Source organism: Garra rufa, chromosome 9 (assembly GCF_049309525.1).
Source record: "Garra rufa chromosome 9, GarRuf1.0, whole genome shotgun sequence".
NCBI classification, from domain to species: Eukaryota; Metazoa; Chordata; class Actinopteri; order Cypriniformes; family Cyprinidae; genus Garra; species Garra rufa.
Genome location: NC_133369.1, coordinates 46,341,845 through 46,363,842, shown reverse-complemented (window position 1 = coordinate 46,363,842; position 21,998 = coordinate 46,341,845). Strand labels below are relative to the sequence as shown.

Below are 21,998 nucleotides of genomic sequence, written 5' to 3'. Positions count from 1 at the left end.
CTCGCGTGACTCAGCTGCACGGCCCTGGCCCGCCATCCCTCCCCCTGACTTGCCTTCCTCCGTACCTCCTCCCTCCAGACTTTGGGAACGTCTGGAAGCCGTTCCGTAGGGAGGGGGTACTGTCATGATCGGGGCTGTGGGGTTTCTCTCAGCCTCCTGAGGTCGCTATTCACACTGCACTTCTAATAGCATTCACCTGTCCTTGTCATCAGCACTGATCACCCACACCTGTTCACAATTACTATCAGGACTATAAGTATCATCTCCACTCACTCTGCATTCATGTCTGCATTGTCTCGTGTCTTGTTTTGTTATTTGATGTTTCTGATATTCTTGGCTTTTGGATCTTGTTCTTGGTTTTGTTATTTTGTGTTTTAGATATTAGTTTTGTGCCGTGTTGGCCTTTTTGTTAGTTTGTTTTGTTATATTCATTAAAGATTACTCCCCTGCATTTGGACCCAGACCTCCTTGTACGTAACGTGACATGTTCACATTTATTCTAGAACTAAAGTAACATCTTACAATTTCTCTCAACATGGGGACAGGAGAACTTTTAATTAATAAATGTGGGGAAAAGTAACTGGCGTTACTTATTTCAAAAAGTAACTCATATATTGTAATTAAAAAGTAATGCGTTACTTTACTAGTTACTTGGAAAAGGTTATATTATGTAACTTGCGTTACTTGTAATGCGTTACCCCCAACACTGGTCATTAAATGCAAACCTGTCAAAAATATTAAAAAAAGAAAAGAAAAATCATGAGAATTTGTCATGTGTTCAAAAATTGTGTTTTCACACTTTAATGAATGAAATTTACAATTAAAATGCATTTTCAATAACCAATTAAACAGTAAAACAATTAATGAAAGCCAAAAATGTGAAAGATACATACACTAAATATATGAAACTAAATATTTGCACGATGTGACAACTTGCTCTTTTCCTCATTTTATAGTTTGTAGTTTCATTGTGTTTCTTTCTTACTCAAATATATATTACAAAAAGAATATGTTAACATTTCAAATGATAAAAAATAACTTGTCAGGTGTTGGAAACCAATGCAAAACCACTGCTGCATTTTTGTACCGATATATGGAACTTCCATGTGTGACAACTTGCCCCGGTCTCTCCAATGTATAAAATACACCTTCTCTGTGTGAAATGATCTTCATAAGCCCACATTATCACACTGTCATATGAAGACTCTGCCTGAGAAGCCTCCTACCCCCTTTCGATGAGGACATCTCATCACGATAACAGCTGAAGCAGCGAGGTGAAGGAACAGAAGTCTGTTTCACAGACAGTCACACACTGAAGTGAAGCGGTGACGCGCGACCGTGCGCTCGGTCACTTCGCTCTCCATGCGCGCAGAGGCAGCCGCGCGTCCGCGGAAGCGCACAGGACTCACGCGTAACTGATGGAGCAGATAGACGACGAACTGCTCAGCGACTACGACGGAATAAAGAGCGAGTGCGAGACCACCATGAGCCTGGAGGAACCGCGCGCTCTGCCATGCTGAGCATCTCCGTCGCGCTCCTGCTGGCTCTGACCGCTCCCGCCCGCAGCTCCCACAGCTGGAGCGACGAGGACCTCCTGCTGCCGCCCATCAACTCCTCCGGCAGATTCCTGGCCAGCCTGGAGGTGGATGTGGGCTACTCGAAGAGATCCGTGGAGGAGCCCGAAGCCTCCTCGCAGTGCAACGTGAGCGTGGAGAGACTCCCTACCAAACTCGTTGCGCGCTGGGACAGCAACTTCGGTTTCCAGTGCGACGTGCTCATGTACAACACCAACAACCACGGCAAGGCGTTCTTCTCCGCCGCCTTCAACCGGGCGATCTCGCCGGTCTACATCGAGCACCTGGGCGTCACGGGCGGCCAGCAGGAGTTCAGACTGTGCGTCGGGTGCGGTCTGTCCCGGTACAGGAGATTCCGACGGGGCAGGTCAGAGGGGCAGCAGACGGGCGACTCGGTGCATTTCTGCTGCGTGGATTTCGCTCTGGACGAGCTCAAGGGGGACCGGAGCTGGAGGCTCAACCGCAAGCCCATCGAGTCCACTCTGGTGGCGTGTTTCATGACTTTAGTCATCATAATATGGAGCGTCGCTGCCCTCATATGGCCAGTTCCCATTATCGCGGGATTTCTGCCCAATGGAATGGAGCAGAGAAGGCAGAGGTAATAGAATAATAGTATAGAATTCAAATAGCATCTATAATATAGGAATCTTGCCAGACATCACATGCTTAGTGGCAAACATGTTGCTTAAACAGTATTCTCGTGTTTGAACCTATTATAGCTACATCTCCTGATGAACTGAGATATTTTATTAGATTTCATTTGTTTTTATAAAATGACTGTAATAGAAAACAACGTGATATTCAGATCATTTCAAATGTTTGTAATGTTTTTATCTCACGATTTCTAGTGTTTATAGCGTTTGAATGAAATACGGAGTATGTCTCAGAACGAAAAAAAGCTCTTTTACGATGTGCGTAAAGAGATATATTCCAGTGATTTTCAAATGTTTGAGGACATTTTTCTTGTGTTTGTATTTGTTTGTATAAATAATAATAAAACGTGGTTAGACATTTCTTTAATGTGGAATAGCTTGAGAGACAACGTGACAGGCAATCCATTTGTAAAAAGTGAACAAATTTGTATAAGGTTTATACTTTATAGCTCTGTCATAACTGTTATTTGTAGTATCAATAAATGCATAAAATATTCCTTTGTGGAGATTTTGTAGCAGGGCTCTGTAGTCAGTTTCAGTCTCTCTTTCTTTTAGTATTTTACATAAAATCCACAATAAAAAGTAATGTAGTAGAAGGTGGGAAATATTGCAGTCTATGCGCTGATGGCTCATATGGAAGATTTTTTTTTACTAAAAAGTCATATTACATGACTTATACATGGCAGTGCCTAAAAAGAGCCATTTATTTGCATCAAGATAAAAAGAAGCCTTGAGTATTAAATAGAATTTGCTGTTGGCCCACAGATTCAGTCAGAAACTAATGAAATTCAGAGTTTTGTGAATATTTTTTTCTTGTCTGGAGGATCTTGAGATGGTGTGCACGCTCAAATTTTGTACAAACGGCCTAAGATGGGTTTGAAAAGGAAGTAAAAAATATAAATTGGTGGAAAACGCTTTGTGTGGCAAAGGATAAGCATGTGAATGGGGGACGCTGATTCAGAGCAAATATTAATTATTTTCAAGAAATCTTTTGTTATTATTATAGCTCACAGCCTTGAGTACCTTACATCTGAATTCAGGTAGATTGGGACACCTTTTGCCATTGAAATGACTAAAAAGTGTCCCAATCAACCTGAATTCACACCAAACGTCACTTACATTTTGCCACTGGTGGTCATTTTTGTTGAGTTGTACAACTGATTTTTCAGAATTAGGTAGCACTTGACCAGAAAAACATACACACTAAACTCTATTTTCCTTGAACTGCTGTAGAGTTATGAGTGGTTTTCAGTTTTAGCGCCCCCTATTGGCGTATTGTGAAGTCATTTGGCAGGCATCCTCAGAATGACCTGTTGTCTATGCATATCAAGTTTCATTAAGTTTGGACACTGCATTGAGAAGATATGTAAATTAGTCCAAATGGGTGATACCAGGCTTGTGATATTTAAGTGGTTTATATCTTCTTCTTTGATAACTGAACTGTGTGAAGTGTTACTGTTTTGTTTCATGTTGAATTTACACACACACACACACACACACACACACACACACACACACACACACACACACACACACATTAGAGAAAAGTTGTGCTGCAAGTCTTATGATGACCTTTTGTCTTCTCCTGTGACTCTCTTAACGTCCATCTCCACTGATCCTTTTAAGTGTGCATGTGCATGTGTGCAAATGGATAAATGTTGTCTCACAGCGCCTCCTACAGGACAAGTGTTTAGTTTAAAGATGTGTTTCCAAAGCCTTTAATTCATCTCAGTCCAAAGTTTGAACTATCTTATAGTTATAAGAATGTTAAATGCATTAATTTGCAGTGAATGTTTCTTCCGTTCAAATGCATTTGATGGTTATATATACATATAGTTGTACCCTTGCGTTTATAGTAAGTGCCTTTTTTTTCTTTTCAAAGAAAAGTTCAAATTATTTTGTGTGTGGATATGAACATTACGCACCAAGAGTCGCCAGTGGAGCTTGTATTGGACCCAAGAATATTCCTTTTACACACATACTTAGGCCTACTTTTTGTTTCTCCTTGCATGTCACAAATATTTCAGTGTTTTCACAATGCATCATCAATTGGCCATATTTGTGTAAACAATGCCACTAAATTGAATGAAACTTGCACATTTTGCTGATTATTTCTGCTAATAATGGTCAATTATTGTCATGTTTTGGGCTGTACAAAGAGAAAAGAACATTTGGAGTACTATAGACTGCCAAAAGTTATATTAAATCAAGGAGAAGAGTGCAAAAAAACTGTCTAGGAACAAAAGGCGTTTGCAATTGGCCAAACTGAACCAGGATTTCCAGGGCAAGAATCTTGACAACATTCATGTTTGTTCTTATCATTTCCAGTGAGGCAGGTGAAAAATTAGACTACTATCTTAATTAATACTGCTCGTAGATATCTTTACTACCTATTAACTTTAGTTTGTCAAAATATTGCACCCTTTCCTGCTTACAAAGTTCTTCTTCTATATGATTTAGCAGCTTCCACACGTTTTCCCAGTATTTCTGGTTGGCATGCACCAGCAGACGAACAGGTTTTGGCATGTGCCCATTTAAAACAGTTTGGGGGAAAAACTTTTGTTGCAACTAGCTAGTCCTGGCATTGCATTTAGCAAAAAAAATAATTGCTAAACGCCTCGAACGACAAGATAAATACTAAACAAGCTTATGGATTTGCCTTTAAAAGTCATCCCAGATCGTTGCATAAAAATACTATTTTAATTTTAACTACAGAAACTTGTTTCTCAGTTTGTTTAATGTGAAGTAGGCGAAGTTTTCATCTTAAGTTAACATATTTGAAGCGTTTTTGTGCATTTGTAGCCTACATAAATATATTTTACATATAAAATTACCCTTGATTTGAAACAAAGAAAAGGGAGATTGAGAAAAAGGTCTTTCAAGTACTGACCAGCGCTTACCTGTTTTGATAAATGAGGTAATAAAATATGAGGCGGGACTAACACACTTATCTTGGGTTATACACGTTGTTTACACGATAAGCAGGTACATTAGCCTACCATTACCAGGTCATTTTATATTCTAGTCCATTTTTTTAAGTGACCCGAGTGAACACGTGGTCGTTTCTACTGGTTCTGTGATCATTTGCATTCTTCATGCGGATTCACACAGGTATCGTGGATGACTAACGTGAAGTCTGTCGCAAACCAGGAAGCCGCTTTTTCCTCTGAAGAACCCTGAAGACTGGTATATCTACGGTCGATGGCGCACTTTTACATTTTTAGCCAACTGTAAGGAGTTTTAATGGTAAAAAGTCATGAGAATTTGGCGGTTCGCGTGCTTTTCATTCCTTTTCGGGTTTTTCCTGTCGTCAGTCCCGGAGCTCACAGGTAACAGCCAAACCCACACTCACCTTCAACACTTACCTGCACAGGTATTAGCTTACTGCCCATTTTGTTGTCCAGTAAATTTGGATTCATTTACTTTTTCTCAAATTTAAATGTAAATCTCAATCGACTGGTTTTATAAACTCGACCTGACTATTAGGTTACACCGTTTTTAAGGGTTTGATCAGGTTGAATTGACTCCAGTTTTCAGTGTGGGTTTATGTTTGGTCAGTATTTTTGTCATCTTTAAATATGCCTTTTCACATTAGAAGTGAATTATGGCTTAGGTAAATTTCAAGGGGTTAACAATATGTTTCGTAAATGTACACCGTAATTTCCTGAGATTTAAAAAATGACAGCAGGGTGTTGGATTTATTGATTTATTGGATTTATATTGTCAACCCTGTTGTTGTGGTGCTGGGATGCTGGTCCTTTGCTGGTTTATGCTGGTCATGTTGCTGGTCAAGGATTAGCATAAACCAGCTAAGGACCAGCATAAACCAGCATACCAGCATAAAAACCTACCTAACCAGCATATACTGTTTTTTTCCACAGGGAAATGACAAATTTCACTAGATGTTTCAGTCTCTTTTCCGTGCAAAACCATTCAGCACTTTGTAACTGTTGTTTTGTGGGTGTACATCTAAACTGCATTATTTTTTGTTTTAATAAATAATTTGATAATTTTATTCCTCACTATATATATGACCCTGGCCTGGACTACAAAACCAGTCAATTGGCTCAATTCTCGTAAGGCCAGACATTGCAGGTGAATAGGGTAAAAAATTAACTATTAGTTATCACCTTACTACTTAGTTGATTGATTACATTAATAATTGCAAACATTTTTTGTATTACAAGTTTTCTAAAATGTTAGGTTTAAATATGCAAATGAGGCATTATTTAATGAAATATGTGCTAATTTGCATACATGTCTAGTACAAACATCTGAACACTGGATGAAGCCAGTTTCAAAATTCTTGTAGAATTTTTTTGAGGGAATTTTGGGTATCTCATTTTATCGCCCTAATTCAGAAAAAAGCTAAAACAGAAAGGAAATACTCTGTTTTTTACCATTTTTGGGGAATAAAATGTTGAATATAATCAAGCAAATCATATATGTACAAATCCAAATGGAAAAACCTTCAACATATAGGAATAAAAATGTTAAGTTTGGTGTGTGTAAGTGCTACTGAAGTGGAGATTTATGGCTCAGTGTAGAATAAAAAAACTCATTTTGAGAAAACAGCCTTTAAAAATATGTATTGTAATCGAAATCCGTTGACACCAATAGATAAAGTGCTATAAAAGAAACACTTAACAGTGTTGTTTGGATGTTTTCTTTTCACTAGTCTAAAAAAAGTCCAAAATCTCAAACTTGACAGGTGCATGAACAAACTGCGTTTTTGCCTGCAGTGACTCCCCTTAAATCGTAAATTTTTATCATCATCTGAAAGCTGAATATAAGATTTACATTTTTGTTTAATAGGACAATATTTGGTCAAAAGACAGCTGTTTGAAAATTTGGAATCAAAATATGGAGAAAATCACCTTTAAAGTTGTCCAAATTAGGTTCTTAGCAATGCATATTACTAATCAAAAATGAAGTTTTGATATGTTTACGGTAGGAAATGTACAAAATATCTTCATGGAACATGATCTTTACTTAATATCCTAAGGATTTTTGGCATAAAAGAAAAATCGATCATTTGGACCCATACAATGTATTGTTGGCAATTACTACAAATATACCTGTGCTGCTCTTGACTGGTTTTGTGAACCAGAGGCACAGTTCAAAAGGTTAAGGTTAAAGTGTTTAAAATATATTTATTTTATATTTTCATGTAAAATCTTTGTTTATTTAATAAATGTCTGTGAATCATTTCAGGTGGTGCTGAGCTCAATGTTGCTGTTGAACTGGGCACAAATATAAGCATTATATATAGTTCCCACACAGATACAAAGTGCAAAGTTTGTATTAAACAGGGCACACAACCGTTGTGCCAGTCACCCATGGTCTTTAGTAGTAGCACGCTTTTGGATTTCAGCTGTCCACAACCAGAGAATGTATTCAGTGTGCAGATCATCAGAGATAATGGTGAGAGCTGTCAAATTTAAATCTAAGATAATTTTTATTCTTTACATATTCTTTTAGACATTCATATTCCACTACTTATCAAGTCTTTTTTTTTTATTAGAAATATGCATTAAGTGCAAAAATAAAGGAGGGATGCACCGAAATGAAAATTTTTGGCCGAAGCCCAATAAAATTACACACTGGGCCGATTACCGAACATGTTTTTTTTTTTCCGTGTTTTTCCTCCATGTATTTTTCAATTTTTTCCACCATTGCATAAATTAAATAGTTAATATTTGCTTTTTACAGTTTTGTCTTGCTTTTCAAAGAAAAAAATAAATTACAAAACAACAATTTAAAAATATTTATTTAACACATTCTAGAAGACACACAAGGCACAATTTACCTTAAAATTAATAAGTTAGTAAAATAATATTCTTTCATTTTTAAGACCCCCTTCCTAAATTAGTCTTGTGTTTTAATGTACAAATAAATGCAGCCTTGCTGAGCAAAGGAGAATGTTATAATAAATGTATTAATAGAGCTTTTGTAATGATTGTTATCATTATTTTTGCGTTACATTTTTATTTTATTTCACAGAACAACAGTAAAATTACAATGTTACATTTATGAGTGTTGACTTTTATTTTGGCGGAAACCCACAAGAAGTTCTACGTTTTTGTTGACAGCAGCAGATTTACGAATGATTCTCATTACGCAGATTTTTCTCGCGCTTTGGACTTTGAACCCTGGCTAAGGAGCGTGTGCAGCGCTGTCAGAATAAATACAATTTGTGTGTGTATTAGACAACAAAATGTTCTGTAGTTTATTTACTAATGGTTTAAGGCCAATTTGCGATTTCAGTCATCATACAGTAACCAGCAACAACCAGCCCTTTCTCTTCTCACGGAAGACATGCGATGCGATACTAAGCAATCTCTCGCTGTCTCTTTGTACAGTTTTAAATGCTTTCACACTGCCGACATGTTTGCTGCATTAGTGCGCGCTTCTATTTATTCATGTCACGTCATTGTTCGGTATAATTTATTAGGCCTTTTTGTTTATGTGGCCACCGAAAGAGCTTTTTTTTTTTTTGCTATTTTTGGCCGAATGATTCCAGTTGCCGAACATTCGGTGCATCCCTAAAATAAAGTGTATAATTGATTACAGCTTTCAACACATCTTAGCATCTGCATTAAGACAACTTATCAAAAGCTGCTTGATTTGACCACTAATGCATGCTTAATCCATGCTTAACTTTAAACTACTCCAATCTTTATTTGACATGCACATTTGATCCACAGTGATATCTAACATTGAACCCAAAGAACACAATGCCTTTCAAAAGTTGAATCGCACCTTCATCTGGAATCTGAAGCCAACAGCCACAAAGATTTTACAATTGAATTTCAGTAGGACTGGTTTACGGCAGATTCATCCCACAGACAGCTGCCCAGACAAACACGTTTACATGCTCACAGTGGAGAATGTCAACATTGGAAGGTTTTGTCAGAATGGGACCATTAGACAAATCGATGTGCGTAATTTTGGAAGACTGTCTTTGGAAGTGTCTGGAGGTCGAATTCTAGATGCAAAGGTTATCGGTGTATCATCGGGACGTCTCATTAACTGTAAGTACAATAGTGAACTTAAATATTTGAGTAGAAATTTTCTAAACAAAGTTGGCATACAGTGCCTTGCAGCATTACATTAAACTGCTTTAAATTATTATTTTTTTCCACATCAATCTACATCTCATACACCATAATGACAAAGCACAAAACAGGTTTGTAACAACTTTGCAAAATCATTAGAAATAAAAAACGGAAAAGATCCCGTTGCATAAGTATTCATACCCTTTTCTGGGACACTCAAAATTTAGCTCAGGAGCATTCGTATTGCTTCTAGATGTTACTACACTTCGAGTGGAGTTAAACTGTGGCAAATTCATTTGAATGAGTATGATTTAGAAAGGCACACACCTCTCAGAAAAGGTCTAACAGCTGAAAATGCAAAAGTCAAGTCCTGAGGTCAAGATAACTGCCTGTAGAGCTCAGTGACAGACTTGTGTTAAAGCAATGATCTAGGGAAGAGTTCAGAAAAAAATCTGCTGCATTGAAGGTTCACAGAAGCATTCTCCATAATGGAAGACGACTGGAACAACTATGACTCCAGAAAATGTCTGCCAGCCCCCATCCAAGCTGACAGAGATGGAGAGGTGAAAAGGTGAGGTAAAGAATGGCAGATAATTGCCAAATGCAGATGTGCAAAACTTGTCACATCATACCCAAAAAGACTTGAGGCTGTAAAGGTGCTTCAACTATGTACTGAATTAAGGGTATGAATACTTATGCAATGTACTTATTTCAGTGTTTTATTAGTAATAAATTAGTAAAATTTGCAAATCTTGTTTTTGCTTTGTCATTATTATGGTGTAAGGAGTGTAAATTGATGTGGGGAACTCATTTAAAGCAGTTTAACATAATGCTGCTACAAAACAAAATGTGAAATTTTTTTTTTGCAAGGCCCTGTATGTGAATTGTTAAACTTTTTCTATTTTACAGCTCTGGCTAATATCCATGTTGTTCTCCCCGAGAGGAGTTCAACCCAGGACTTCTTTACCCCAACCGCTTTTCCTGAAAGTGCAGAGACAATGTGGTATTTTACAGTTCCTCACGCGTTCTACACAGATGTGCGCGTTCTGAGCTACACTGTTCCAACATGCCTCCAACCTGAAAACATCCCTACTATGAACTACACTTGGCAGGGCAAAGACCCTCTGGTGAAACTGATGAGTGTAAGCCAGCCGTCAGTGGAGCCTGGAAACTTTAACCTCTCTATAAAGAACTGCAAAATGTCTCCGTCGCCTGCATCGCAAGGCCTAATGGTGCACTTCCAGATCTCTGCCATCAAGAGAAGCAAGGGTATGTAACAAATTATTTGTTTCCATGATTAGAATTGCATATGTTTATGCCAGCGAGTGTTTTTGGTCAAAAAAAAACTACATAAATGAAAGGGTAAAACCAAAATACTAAATGCTGTGGATGCATATTTACTGAGGTTAAAATTACAAGTGAGTTTTCGAGTGACATTTGGAGCTACAGGGGAAAAGAAAAATAAAGAAAAAGCAATTGTAGCATTAGTATTTTATTTTTACACAGAGATCGATGGGTCTATTAGTAAAAAGCATTTAACGTTTGCAATCCTTGTTGCATTATATGTCAATAGTGAAAGTTCAATAAGCACTTTTTGCATTCCCCCAAAGTTATATATATATATATATATATATGAAACTTAGAGGTGTGCAATATGACGATTTCTAAATGGTTGAGCGCCTGTAGACATTAGATGCATGCAACTCTTAAAGCAACAGAACTAAATGTGCTGCCAATTGTTATTAAAGGGACACTTTACCAAAAAAATGACTTGCTTGCACCAAACCTCTATGAATTTGTTTTTGTGCTAAATACAAATGAATACATTTTGAAGAATTTAGATAACAGTACAGTAGCTGGTCTCCACTGACTGTGATAGTGGGAAAAAAATAAATAAAATACTGGGGACCCAGCAACTGTTTGGTTACCCACATTTTTTAAAATAAGTTTTATGTTCAACATGTTTTATGTTTTTTGTTTTTTTAAAACAAGAGTGAGTAAATGATGACAGAATTGTTATTTTTGGGTGATGGTAGGCTAAAAAAGATTTCTAATAAAAGAAAAATCTCTCACTGCTTTTGACTGAGGAACTTTAGAGTTGCTTTAAAAAGAGTCACTGTATAATTTTTATTTTTAGATTTGGTAATTAAGTTTATTGAATGCTACTGATAAATACCTACTGTACCTGATAATTAAAGCTTGTTTTATTTGTGTATTATGTGTATTTGTAACATCTTTGTTCTTATTTTTTAATAACAAATATTTAAAAATGACTCAAACACTCAATTTGGCGTAAACATCTGCCATTCTTTTTATTTGATATTTTGTTATCATGTAAGGCTTTGGTTTTAAAATAGGGAAATTAGTTTGGCTGTACTGTTTAGACTACTTGCAAAATAGTAAAACATGACAAAGAATCATGATAAAATCGATGATATTTCTGAAAAAAAAAAATTTGATTTGATAATTTTGCCATATCGCCTACTGTAACTCAAGAAGTATTAAATATATTTTAATATCCTTTTAGATTCTTGGTTTTTGGTAACAAACTTTTCCTTCGATTTGTCCATTTTTAAGCAACTGGATGCTTCAATTTCAGAGATATTGGGGCTTTCAATGCGGCTCCAGGTGCAAATCCTTGTATTTTACCCCTTGTCAGTGGTCACATTTTTTATAGTGTATATCGTGTAACCATCAACGTGTTACTCTTTACTGTCATTCTCTAACACTGGGTGAATCTGGGTGAAGTTTTTTAGAGTCTAAGATTTGTTGCATTTGCATGACTATTTTCATGCCACATTTGTATTATTTTGAATTGCTTGCTTTATCATTCTTGATTTATTGTGATTACACAAGGCCTTACTTTGATTGTGTCATTGTGGAAAACCCAGGCCATGACTCATGATTACAGGATATGAGAACAGAGCTTGCTTTCTCTTCAGAAAATTTTGAAGAGCCTCACGTCTCAGTTTTTAAGCTACTTTAGTCAACCTTGCTTTTTCACTTGTTTGATTTGGGTGGGGAAGGATGAAATATATACAGCAGCAGTCATTGATTCTGTGCTGAATTAACACTCATTTCAGACAGTGTTTCAACACTGAGTAAACGATTTTAAAATGTTCTATTTGCTTCTTAATTCCAAAAAGGAATCAGTTTGCGAAACACACATGACTTCTTGTTGTGTTATCAACTGATTGTTTACATGAACACCAAAAACTGCTTATTGTCAAAACGGTTGTAACCACATTTTTAATTTTTTACCTGAGTAGATGCCGTGCCATAACATTGGTCATATCAAACCGTTTGTTTGGTAATTGGCCTTCGGTCCAGTGTTTCATTTTGTTTGGCTCCGGCCAAGAATTTTCATTTCGGTGCATCTCTAGCTAGAAGTGAACCTTGTTATTGGCCACGTAATAAAAGTGTTTACCTACCCATTTCTTCAGTTCCAAAGTTGACAGCTTTATCAATGGAAACCATTTATTTTTTGAAAGTGTTTTCTTTTCAGCTGGTTTGGTATGCCTTCATCAAGTCTATCATTGAATTTTGTCATATTCTATAAATTGCGTATTAAATCATCAATCAGCCACCCTGCCTTCTAGATATCAGTCAATGACCACTGAAAAACTCTCATTGGTCAACCACTAGTGGTTTTAATTTACTGATTGGTTGGAGCTTTTCTCATAATAAAACATCTTTTTGTTTTATTTTGTGACAATGATCTCTGTTGTTCTTATTCTTTCCACTGTTGCAGGGCAATGTGAAGGTGATCTGCCTGAGAAGCAAGTACTACAGATACGTGTGATGAAAAAGGATCCCAAGTCAACCTGTGTGTTGAAACTGGATTCGGTCATAATGGACACAATCACCATAGCTTCAGGAAACCATTTTGTCCTCAACTCTTTTGACTGTAACAAGAATGAAATAGAGCTGACTGTCAACCAAACCATAGGTACTGAACTGAACCCTTCTAAGCCATGAATAAGACAACAACTTACATGTTTTGAGATTTTTTTTTTCACATTTTAAAGTACTCTGGTGTCTCTCAGTCACTATTAGAACTGATTCACCAGCTAAATATATTTAACATAACTCATGTTATTTGAATTCGAAATGTTTTACATATTTTAAAGGAGTCTCTGAACTTCTCAGGTACCCCCATAGTTGTAAACACCCAAACAAATTTAGTTTCAATAGAGCAAAACATTGCAGAGACAGCCCAATTTCTTTTTTTTATTCATTAAGGCATGTCTATCTAATGGTTATAAAATCATAAATCTGTCTGCTTGGTTTTTTGTGTGTGCTTGTGGAGATTATCTATAGAAGCCTGTTTCCGCCACTAAATAAAAAAGGTAATTGCGACACAATTCAGAATTTTTTTCCTTAGAATTGTAAGACACACTCACAGTTGTTATAAAGGAAAGAAAAAAGTCAGATTTGCGAGTTTATATCTCACAATTATGACTTAATTTCTCAGAATTTCTGACTTTATGAAATGCGATTGATTTTGTCTTACATTTCTGAGAAGAAAAAGTCAGATTTGAGAGTTCATATCTTACAATTCTGACTATTTCTCTGAATTTCTGACTTTGTTACATGCAATTGTGTGTTTCTTACAATTCTGAGAAAAAAGTTAGCTTTGCAAGTTCTCGCAATTGTGAGCTTGTATTTTGCAATTCTGACTTTTTTTTCTCAGAATTGTAAGACAAACTCACAATTGTATTATAAAGTCAAAATTGTGAGATACTGATTTTTTTCAAAAAATCTGACTTTTTTCTTTCCTTTATAACAACTGTGAGTGTGTCTTACAATTCTAAGGAAAAAAAATTCCGAATTGTGTCGCAATTACCTTTTTTATTTAGTGGTGGAAACAGGCTTCTATAGATAATCTCCAATCGGAAAAAAGTCCGATTTGCAAGTTTATATCTCAAAATTCTGACTTTAGAACACAATTGTGAGTTTTGTCTTAATTCTGAGAAACAAGTCATATTGGCGAGTTCTCGCAATTGTGAGCTTGTATCTTGCAATTCTGACCTTTTTTTTCTTAGAATTGTAAGACAAACTTACAATTGTGTTATAAAGTCAGATTTGCGAGTTTATATCTCAATTCTGATTTAATTTCTCAGAATTTCTTACTTTATAACATGCAATTGTGAGTTTGTCTTGCAATTCTGAGAAAAAAGTTAGCTTTGCAAGTTCTCACAATTGTAAACTTGCATCTTGCAATTCTGAATTTGTTTCTCAGAATTGTAAGACAAACTCACAATTGTTATAAAGTGTTGTATTGTTGTATTGTTATCGGAGAGAAAAGTCCGATTTGCAAGTTTATATCTCACAATTCTAACTTTATAACACAATTGTGAGTTTTGTCTTAATTCTGAGAAACAAGTCAGATTTGCGAGTTTATATCTCATATCTGATTTAATTTCTCAGAATTTCTTACTTTATAACATGCAATTGTGAGTGTGTCAGATTTTGTGTCAGATTTGCGAGTTTTCTTATCTCGCAATTCTGACTTTATTTCTTGCAGTTGAGTTTATATCATGCAATTCTGAGAACAAAAGTCAGAATTGTGAGATAAAAAAATTGCAATAAACCTTTTTTTTTATATTTTTAGTGGCGGAAATGGGGTTCCATAATTATCTGAGCCAGTTTTGGTGACAAATAAATAGTTTGTTTTTTGGACCAAAAACAACAAGACAGCAGCTTAAAAATGTGAAGCATACAAACTAATGGGTTCATTCTACTTTACCAATAGATTAAGAGGAAAATAAATATGTTGAGACCTAAAGGTTTAAAAAATTATGTCCTAAATGTGAGTTTTGAACAGTTGGTGACGCTGCTGAGTTTGTCAGAAACTAAAAATGCAATTGGTACTTTTTAGACCCTCCCCAATCAGTGTGCCAAATTTCTGCAGTTTAATGAAAGACAAAAAAAGAAGAAAACTAATTAATAAGGATTACAGCCTGTTCACACCAAGGGCAATACATATACAACTAAGTTTTAGTAATTTTCTAATTCTATAAGAATGGGGTGGTCCAATCTACAACTATAATTCTAACAACACAGAGGAACAATTGTTGGAATCTCTTTCAGAATGAATTTTCTAGCTGATAAAACAATGAAAATATTAACAGCCAATCAGAATTCAGCATTTCAAGTGACAGCCAGCAAAACAGCAGTGCACACTTAGAATACACTGCAAAAAATGCTTTTCTTACTTAGATTTTTGTTGTCTTGTTTCCAGCCAAAATATCTAAACATTGTTAAATCAAGAAGGATTTTGTAGACGAGTAAAAAATATTGTCTTGTTTTCAGAAAAAAAAAGTCAAAAATAATCTGCCAAGAAAAATAATCTTGTTTTCTGTTTGAAATAAGATTTTTTTTACTTACCCCATTAGCAGATTATTTTGCTTGTTCTAAACAAAAACTCACTTAATTTTGACTTCATTGATCATCATTTTTACTCGTCTAGAAAACCTTTCTTGATTTAACAATGTTTAGATATTTTGGCTGGAAACAAGACAATAAATAAAAAGTAAGAAAAGCATGTTTTGCAGTGTAAACATAAACGGCATTGTCCACCAGTGTGAGTTATCGTTATAGTTATCTTTATAGTTATCACTCTTGCTGTCAGCAGTCCTTTGCATCCTTCATGGCCTTTAATAATGAAATATTCCTCTGTTCATCAAAATACTTTGTGTTTTTCAATCAACAGAATGTAAAGAATGGAGAAACTGTGCCTCCACTCCATTCCCTCTAACTTTCAACTACGAGCAGCAGTGTATCCCAGGAGTTTTGAAGACGATCATCTGGCACCTTCATGGCCCTCAGAACAGTACTGTGGAGCTACAGTCTCCTGTAGGAGATCTGCGTCACTGTCTGCCTGAAGAAAAATGCAACAGCATCCTCCTCCTAAATGTGTCCCATGTTAACTCCCGCATCACTCTTGGGCAGTTTTGTCCGAGAGGAACCATTCAGAAAATCCAAATCCGTGAATCCAAGATTGCAATAACTGCCTCCGTTACGAGTTTCAATGACCGGAATTTGGCAACTAAACCCTTCTTAACCTATTCATTTACACAGGACATATCAGGTAAATGCTTTTATTTATACATCTATAAACTGGTAGTGTACCTGCTCAAATGTTTTTAGTGCAAATATCAGAAATGAGTGTTTAGTCTTTACTGTTCTGTCTTCCTCATATAGAGCACTATATATTTACTGTTGCACCAAAAATGGATAATCCTACCATGTTGGCGACCCCATCGTGGCCATCTGGCATGAAACCATCTAGTACTGTATCCTGGATTGTTAACCTGGAGCCTCAGTTTAAGGGCAATCTGAAGTTTGTAAATGTCAGCCAGCCCAAATGTAAAGAGGTGCACACAAACATCGCAGTGCAGACCATTAGCTCTCAAACAATGCTGTACACCACTAAAAAAGATGAGAAGATTAAGGATCTCCTGGTTCCAGAAAGTTTTTACCTGAACATGACTAACTGCAAGTCGCCGACAGGAGCCTTCCGGGCAGTGATGGAGATCACACAGCAAAACAGCACAAGTGAGACAGCCTTAACTGGCAGCTTACTTTCTTCTGTGTACTAGATTCCCACTAGAATTTCCATGTAATGTAGAAGAAAGATTTGTAAAGATGAAGTGAATTTTTTTTGTTGTAATTTTCAGGCAAGCTTTTGGCCATAATCCTGAGTGTTGTTGGAGTTGTGTTGATGATCATAACAGCTGTGGGCATCTGGTTCATTCTCAGGTGAGAGCTTTGCAAAAACATGTTTTAAATATAGCTGTAAGCAACAGTTACAGGAGTTCAAGCACTTTAAGGCCTTGCATGTTATTTAATAAGCCTGTAACTGAAAAAAGACCATATCAGGTAATTTACCATGTAAATATACAAATTTTCACATGTACACCTACTATAGCACCACCAATTGCCCGATCTGTGTTTTTAATCTTGTCACGTGCCTACCATGAAGGCCCATACTTAAAATGTCCCTACTATAGCCAACCAATTTTTATTGTATTTTTTATTTTTTTTATATAATTATTGATCAAGGGTGTCGAGAGATTTATTTTTACACTAGTTTTAGTACATTTAAGCAAAACACCCAGGACTTTTTTTTTTTACACGCATGTAAAATTTGAGGTGGATGATTTCTTTTAACAGGGTCCTATTATGCTCTTTTACAAGGTCTTTTTGTTTTGGAGGTGCACTCATTCTTGGTGGTCCGAAAAATGCATTATTTTTCACATAATTTACATTATTACAATAGCTTACTCCCCAGGCTGGTACAAATGGCCTCGATGAGTTCCGGGTTTGATGAAGGTCTGACTTCCAAAAAATGAAATGTGTTGTGATTGGTTAGCAGTCCCACTGCGTTTCGATTGGTGAACAGCTTAGACAGAGTTTCAGTCCTGCCATGCCCCTTCCCAAAGCAGCAAGTTCCATGTACAACTTTTAGGGCAAACTAGATTAAAGTGATTCTTATGTTTTAAATATAGATATTTTTTTTACAAAAACACATTGGATCACTAAAGGAGGCTTTACTGACCCCTACGGAGCCATGTGAGGCACTTTTTAGTGTGGATCGACTTGTTTTGGACTGATGGAGAGAAACATTAGTATATCCCGTTAGTAGGAGTGCCAGGATTATTTTTAATATAACTCCGCTAAAGTTAGGCGAATCCACCACCTCGTCCCTCCCCACGTGCCAAAGATTTGAATTTCCGTAGACGGGATTTATTTGAATGATATTCTAATTGACCGCGTTGTGACATCATAGCATCTGGAAAACAAACGCTGTAGTTCAAATGAGCCGTTTGTTGTAGTTCTTGAAAAGGGATTTTTTTTTATTTTAAATAAATTAATTGTTGAGTTTAATCGAGTTCTAAAGTCCAAACTAGGAGATATAAACTTGCATTTGCGATAAAAAAGTAATTGAATTGTCAGAATTGTGGGATAAAATAAATAAATAAATATTATGTAAAATGTTAATAGTAATAGGTTTAAATCAATATTATGTCATGCTGCAACTGTAGGGCTAAAACTAAAGCATCGTCTACAAACAGCATATGTGAATATTATGTAGACGATGTTTAAATCAAATTTCTGCTTTAAAAGTAGAGTAATCATAGCAGTTTCATCTATACTGCCCTCCAAAGGCAAAGCGCAGTAACTACACATTTGGTCAAAATTGAGTTAAGGTTTAAAATGGACTTTGTGACAGCTGTTTTGTCTTGTGACAAAGTCTCCTGGTTCAATTTTGTCTCGTTTCAGAGAAACGTTCAGAGAAACAAGAGTGTCAACATGTTTGACTAGCTGTTGTAAAAACTTTAAAGGCATTTTTCTCAGTTTCAGTGTTTGCGTAGTTACTGCACTTTGCCTTTGGAGGGCAGTATAATCTGTCCATTTAAACGCCTGTGTTTAACTTCAAAGGCGTCTTTGATGAAAGTATTCTAAAAAAAAATTGCTTTTCGATTCTGGCATCAAAACACACAAAGTTTTTTTTTTTTTCTCTTATTCAATGGATTTTACCCGTTTCACTCCACTTGTTACCAGAGTTTGTCTGCCACCACTATGCGCACACGGCTACAAGTGACTTAACTGTGATGTCTACTACGAATTAGTCTATAGCTGCTGAAAGTTGATTGACTGATGGCAGGGATGTTTTTAAAGTTATGTCAAGGTCCTCATAGGCAATGATGGCACCTTAGACAAAGACACTGCATGCCGATTTTTAAGACAGTCAGACCAAGAGATTGCGTAGTTAGAGCCAATTTCATTTTTTTCAAATAATAGCATAACCCATTTGCCAACTGCTGCATTTTTATTGTGAAATGTCAGTTTGACCATATGCACATCTGTACCAAATTTGGTGAAAATATCTCTTTCTATTCAAGAGTTATAGCCATTTAAGTAAAAGTGGCCACGCCCACTTCAAACATCTTGGCATGAAGTTGCAGTGAAAGTTCAGATTTATTTAAGAATTATTGATATTCAATCTCCAGAGAATCTTTCTGTACTGGTTTGTTTCACGTCAGGAACTGTACTTAACACTTGAAACCTTATCAAGTATTATATCGGAATTTATTTTTAACAAAACATCTTAATGTTGCACAGGAAAAAGAAGAAGAATAAGGCTCCCCCAGTGTCCGTCTACAATCCCAGTGAGCATGCTTTCCTTCCAGGCCTCCATGGCTTCCCCAAAGCACCGGAGGAGGAGGATCCTCACACTTACGTGTACATAGATGACACTCTAGTATACAGTCATTTGCTTGACGATGATGCTGAAAAAGAAGAGTATAATGAAGCCACTACAAATGAGAATGACCCACCTCTGAGTAACCCACCTTTACCAGTCAGAAACAAGGAAAACCCTATCGCTAAAAACAAGGCCTTGATTGACAATGAGCTCTATGGTTATGTTCAGGGACAATCAACAACGTCTGACACACCGAAGACTTCCGAAGAGGAAGGTGACTATGACACCAGACTATTTGTGTGAGGAGATAAAGTCCTAATGAAAATGAGTTTTCTACTGTAAACTAAAGTTTGTTTTTGGGTGTCTAAGATGTTTTTATATTTAGTGATTTTGTGTCAACACGCTGCTTGTTTTAAAGATTGTATGTTTTTGATATTAAAATGCATGTTTATTTATTTACAACTTGAGAAGTTAAGAGATGAATTATCTAGGAAAAGGTGGAAACATGACGGAAAACGGTTTGTGATCAGGCCTTGATCTGGGGGTTGTGTCCCAGACCTTCAAAATCTGTCTGTGACAGCAAAGTCCAGCCAAAAGGCATGTAGTGTCAAGATCAGCTAGTGGAAGATTCCAATCCTATCTCTGAGAAAATGTAAATATTTCACAATGTGGCAAATTATGTAGGAAAAAGCCAGCCCCAAAAGCTTTTTCTGCTCTCTGGATCTGAAAAGAGGACAGATGCTGGAGGCTCCACTGCAAACCCATCTAATCTACTCTTGTTTCGTGGCCTTTGTGAAACTGCGGTGCTATTTTAAAAATCTGTTATCGATTGTGTCTAGTAAAACTGATGATTCCTCAGTCTAGACCTAACATTGAGCTAAAGTGTGACCTGAGCAGTGTCAGGGATGTTATTGCTATTGCCATGTAGGAAAATCCTCTTGTAGGTTCCCACCAGGGTCCAAATTAATTGATTTCCAGGGGCAAGTTGGCCTCCGCATTCATGAGCTCAACAGAAAAGTGAGGTGGTTTTAATGGTAAAAGCTAAAATAAACACATTAAAATAAATCTGACAAAACATCTAAATGTTATGCCACAAACAACACTGTTCATTTATTGTCACATTTCAGTTTAATAACAGCATAACAGATTTTGTTTCCAGAACCAGGTTTGTTTAATTGTCATTAAGTCATTTCAGTTGGGTAAATATGTGGGCCATTTACCACTTAATTTAACATTTCAAAGTGTAAAATCATTGTTTGACTGCTGCTGAATTATGCACTAAATTCCTTCAATATCAGCATAGAAATATCAAATATTGCAAATGCAAGATTTTTTTAATTGTGTAATATTTTTCATATGAAATAAAAATTTCAATTTGAGCATTATTGTCTTCACTCAGTAGCATACAATTGGCTAAATTCTGATCAACTGCCAAAGGTTTCCTTTTGAACAATATCAATCCATAAATATGACTTGTGATGCAGCCTGTAATCATTATCACAATATTGCTGAGCCTGGTTTTTCCAAAGGCTTTTATTTCTTTCACTTGATGGAGTTTTGGTTCCTTGCCGCTGTCAACTTTGACCTGTTTAATTGGGGATTTAAAGACATCAAAATACTGACAGCACTGACACTATCAGATGAGAACAGAATTGACCTGGAAACTGACACTGTTGTCTTCTGTAGAGTTGCTTATAACTGAATTGAACACTTTTCATAATTAATGAACTTGACCATTATTAAACTGAATGGAGTAGACACTGAAATAGCTGGAGATGAATACAGTAAAATTTTAATTTGTTTGCATTGATTCTTGATTATTGTCCTGTTTGTAAAACTGTTTCTAAAAAATCAGATTTTCAAGTGCAGGAGAATATGGGAATTAATAGACAGAGATAAACAGATGAAGTAAGAAAGAGTCTGAGAATTTTTTTCCGCTGTATTATTTTTACACTGAATTCCTTACCCATGAAATAGGCTGTTGCACAGGGTGTAATGTACTTCCAGTGATCTCATGATTTTGCATCAGCCTTGTAGCACTTTATTGTGTTTGTTATTGTATCAATAAACGTTAAGGGGCCATTACAGAGACTTAAAAAATAGCAGGAATTGTGCCTTTTAAAATAAATCTCATGAGATGACTGTTTTATGAGTTTTTATAAATTCTTACATAAACCTAACCCTCATTGGGTCGTAAGCAGGTTATAAACCATGAGATTCTAAACAGTTCAAACTAAATTGCCAACCATTTGCCGAATACAGAATGGTTACTAATTGCTGTCAGAGTATGTTAGTATTTACTTCTCTTTTCACTTTTTATGTAGTGTAAATGTACAGTTCCTGTTGGGTTACATAATAATGAATCATTTTGGTTCCCTGTCGAATGGTCTGTCTTGTTGCATATACACGCTTATGAGGAATCTCCTGTTTACTCTGAATACTGAAGTCTGATTTGTACACGTTGGTGTAGCTGCACAAAGAAATATCACTTCAACCAACC

General features: G+C 36.2%; 2 protein-coding genes across 2 annotated transcripts; both read left to right on the top strand.

Annotated features, from left to right (window-relative positions):
• The first annotated feature begins 909 nt into the window (after positions 1–909).
• On the top strand, positions 910–3,656 carry LOC141342238 (transmembrane protein 158). Its single transcript, XM_073846645.1, has one exon. The coding sequence runs from the start codon at positions 1,514–1,516 to the stop codon at positions 2,174–2,176; it is 663 nt and encodes a 220-aa protein (XP_073702746.1). The 5' UTR covers positions 910–1,513; the 3' UTR covers positions 2,177–3,656.
• A 1,563-nt stretch (positions 3,657–5,219) lies between these two features.
• Positions 5,220–20,939, top strand: cdcp1a (CUB domain containing protein 1a). Its single transcript, XM_073846628.1, has 9 exons — positions 5,220–5,556; positions 7,442–7,651; positions 8,935–9,261; positions 10,195–10,554; positions 13,037–13,234; positions 16,001–16,378; positions 16,492–16,845; positions 16,968–17,049; positions 19,417–20,939. The coding sequence occupies exons 1-9, from the start codon at positions 5,484–5,486 to the stop codon at positions 19,799–19,801; spliced, it is 2,367 nt and encodes a 788-aa protein (XP_073702729.1). The 5' UTR covers positions 5,220–5,483; the 3' UTR covers positions 19,802–20,939.
• The last annotated feature ends 1,059 nt before the right edge of the window (positions 20,940–21,998 follow it).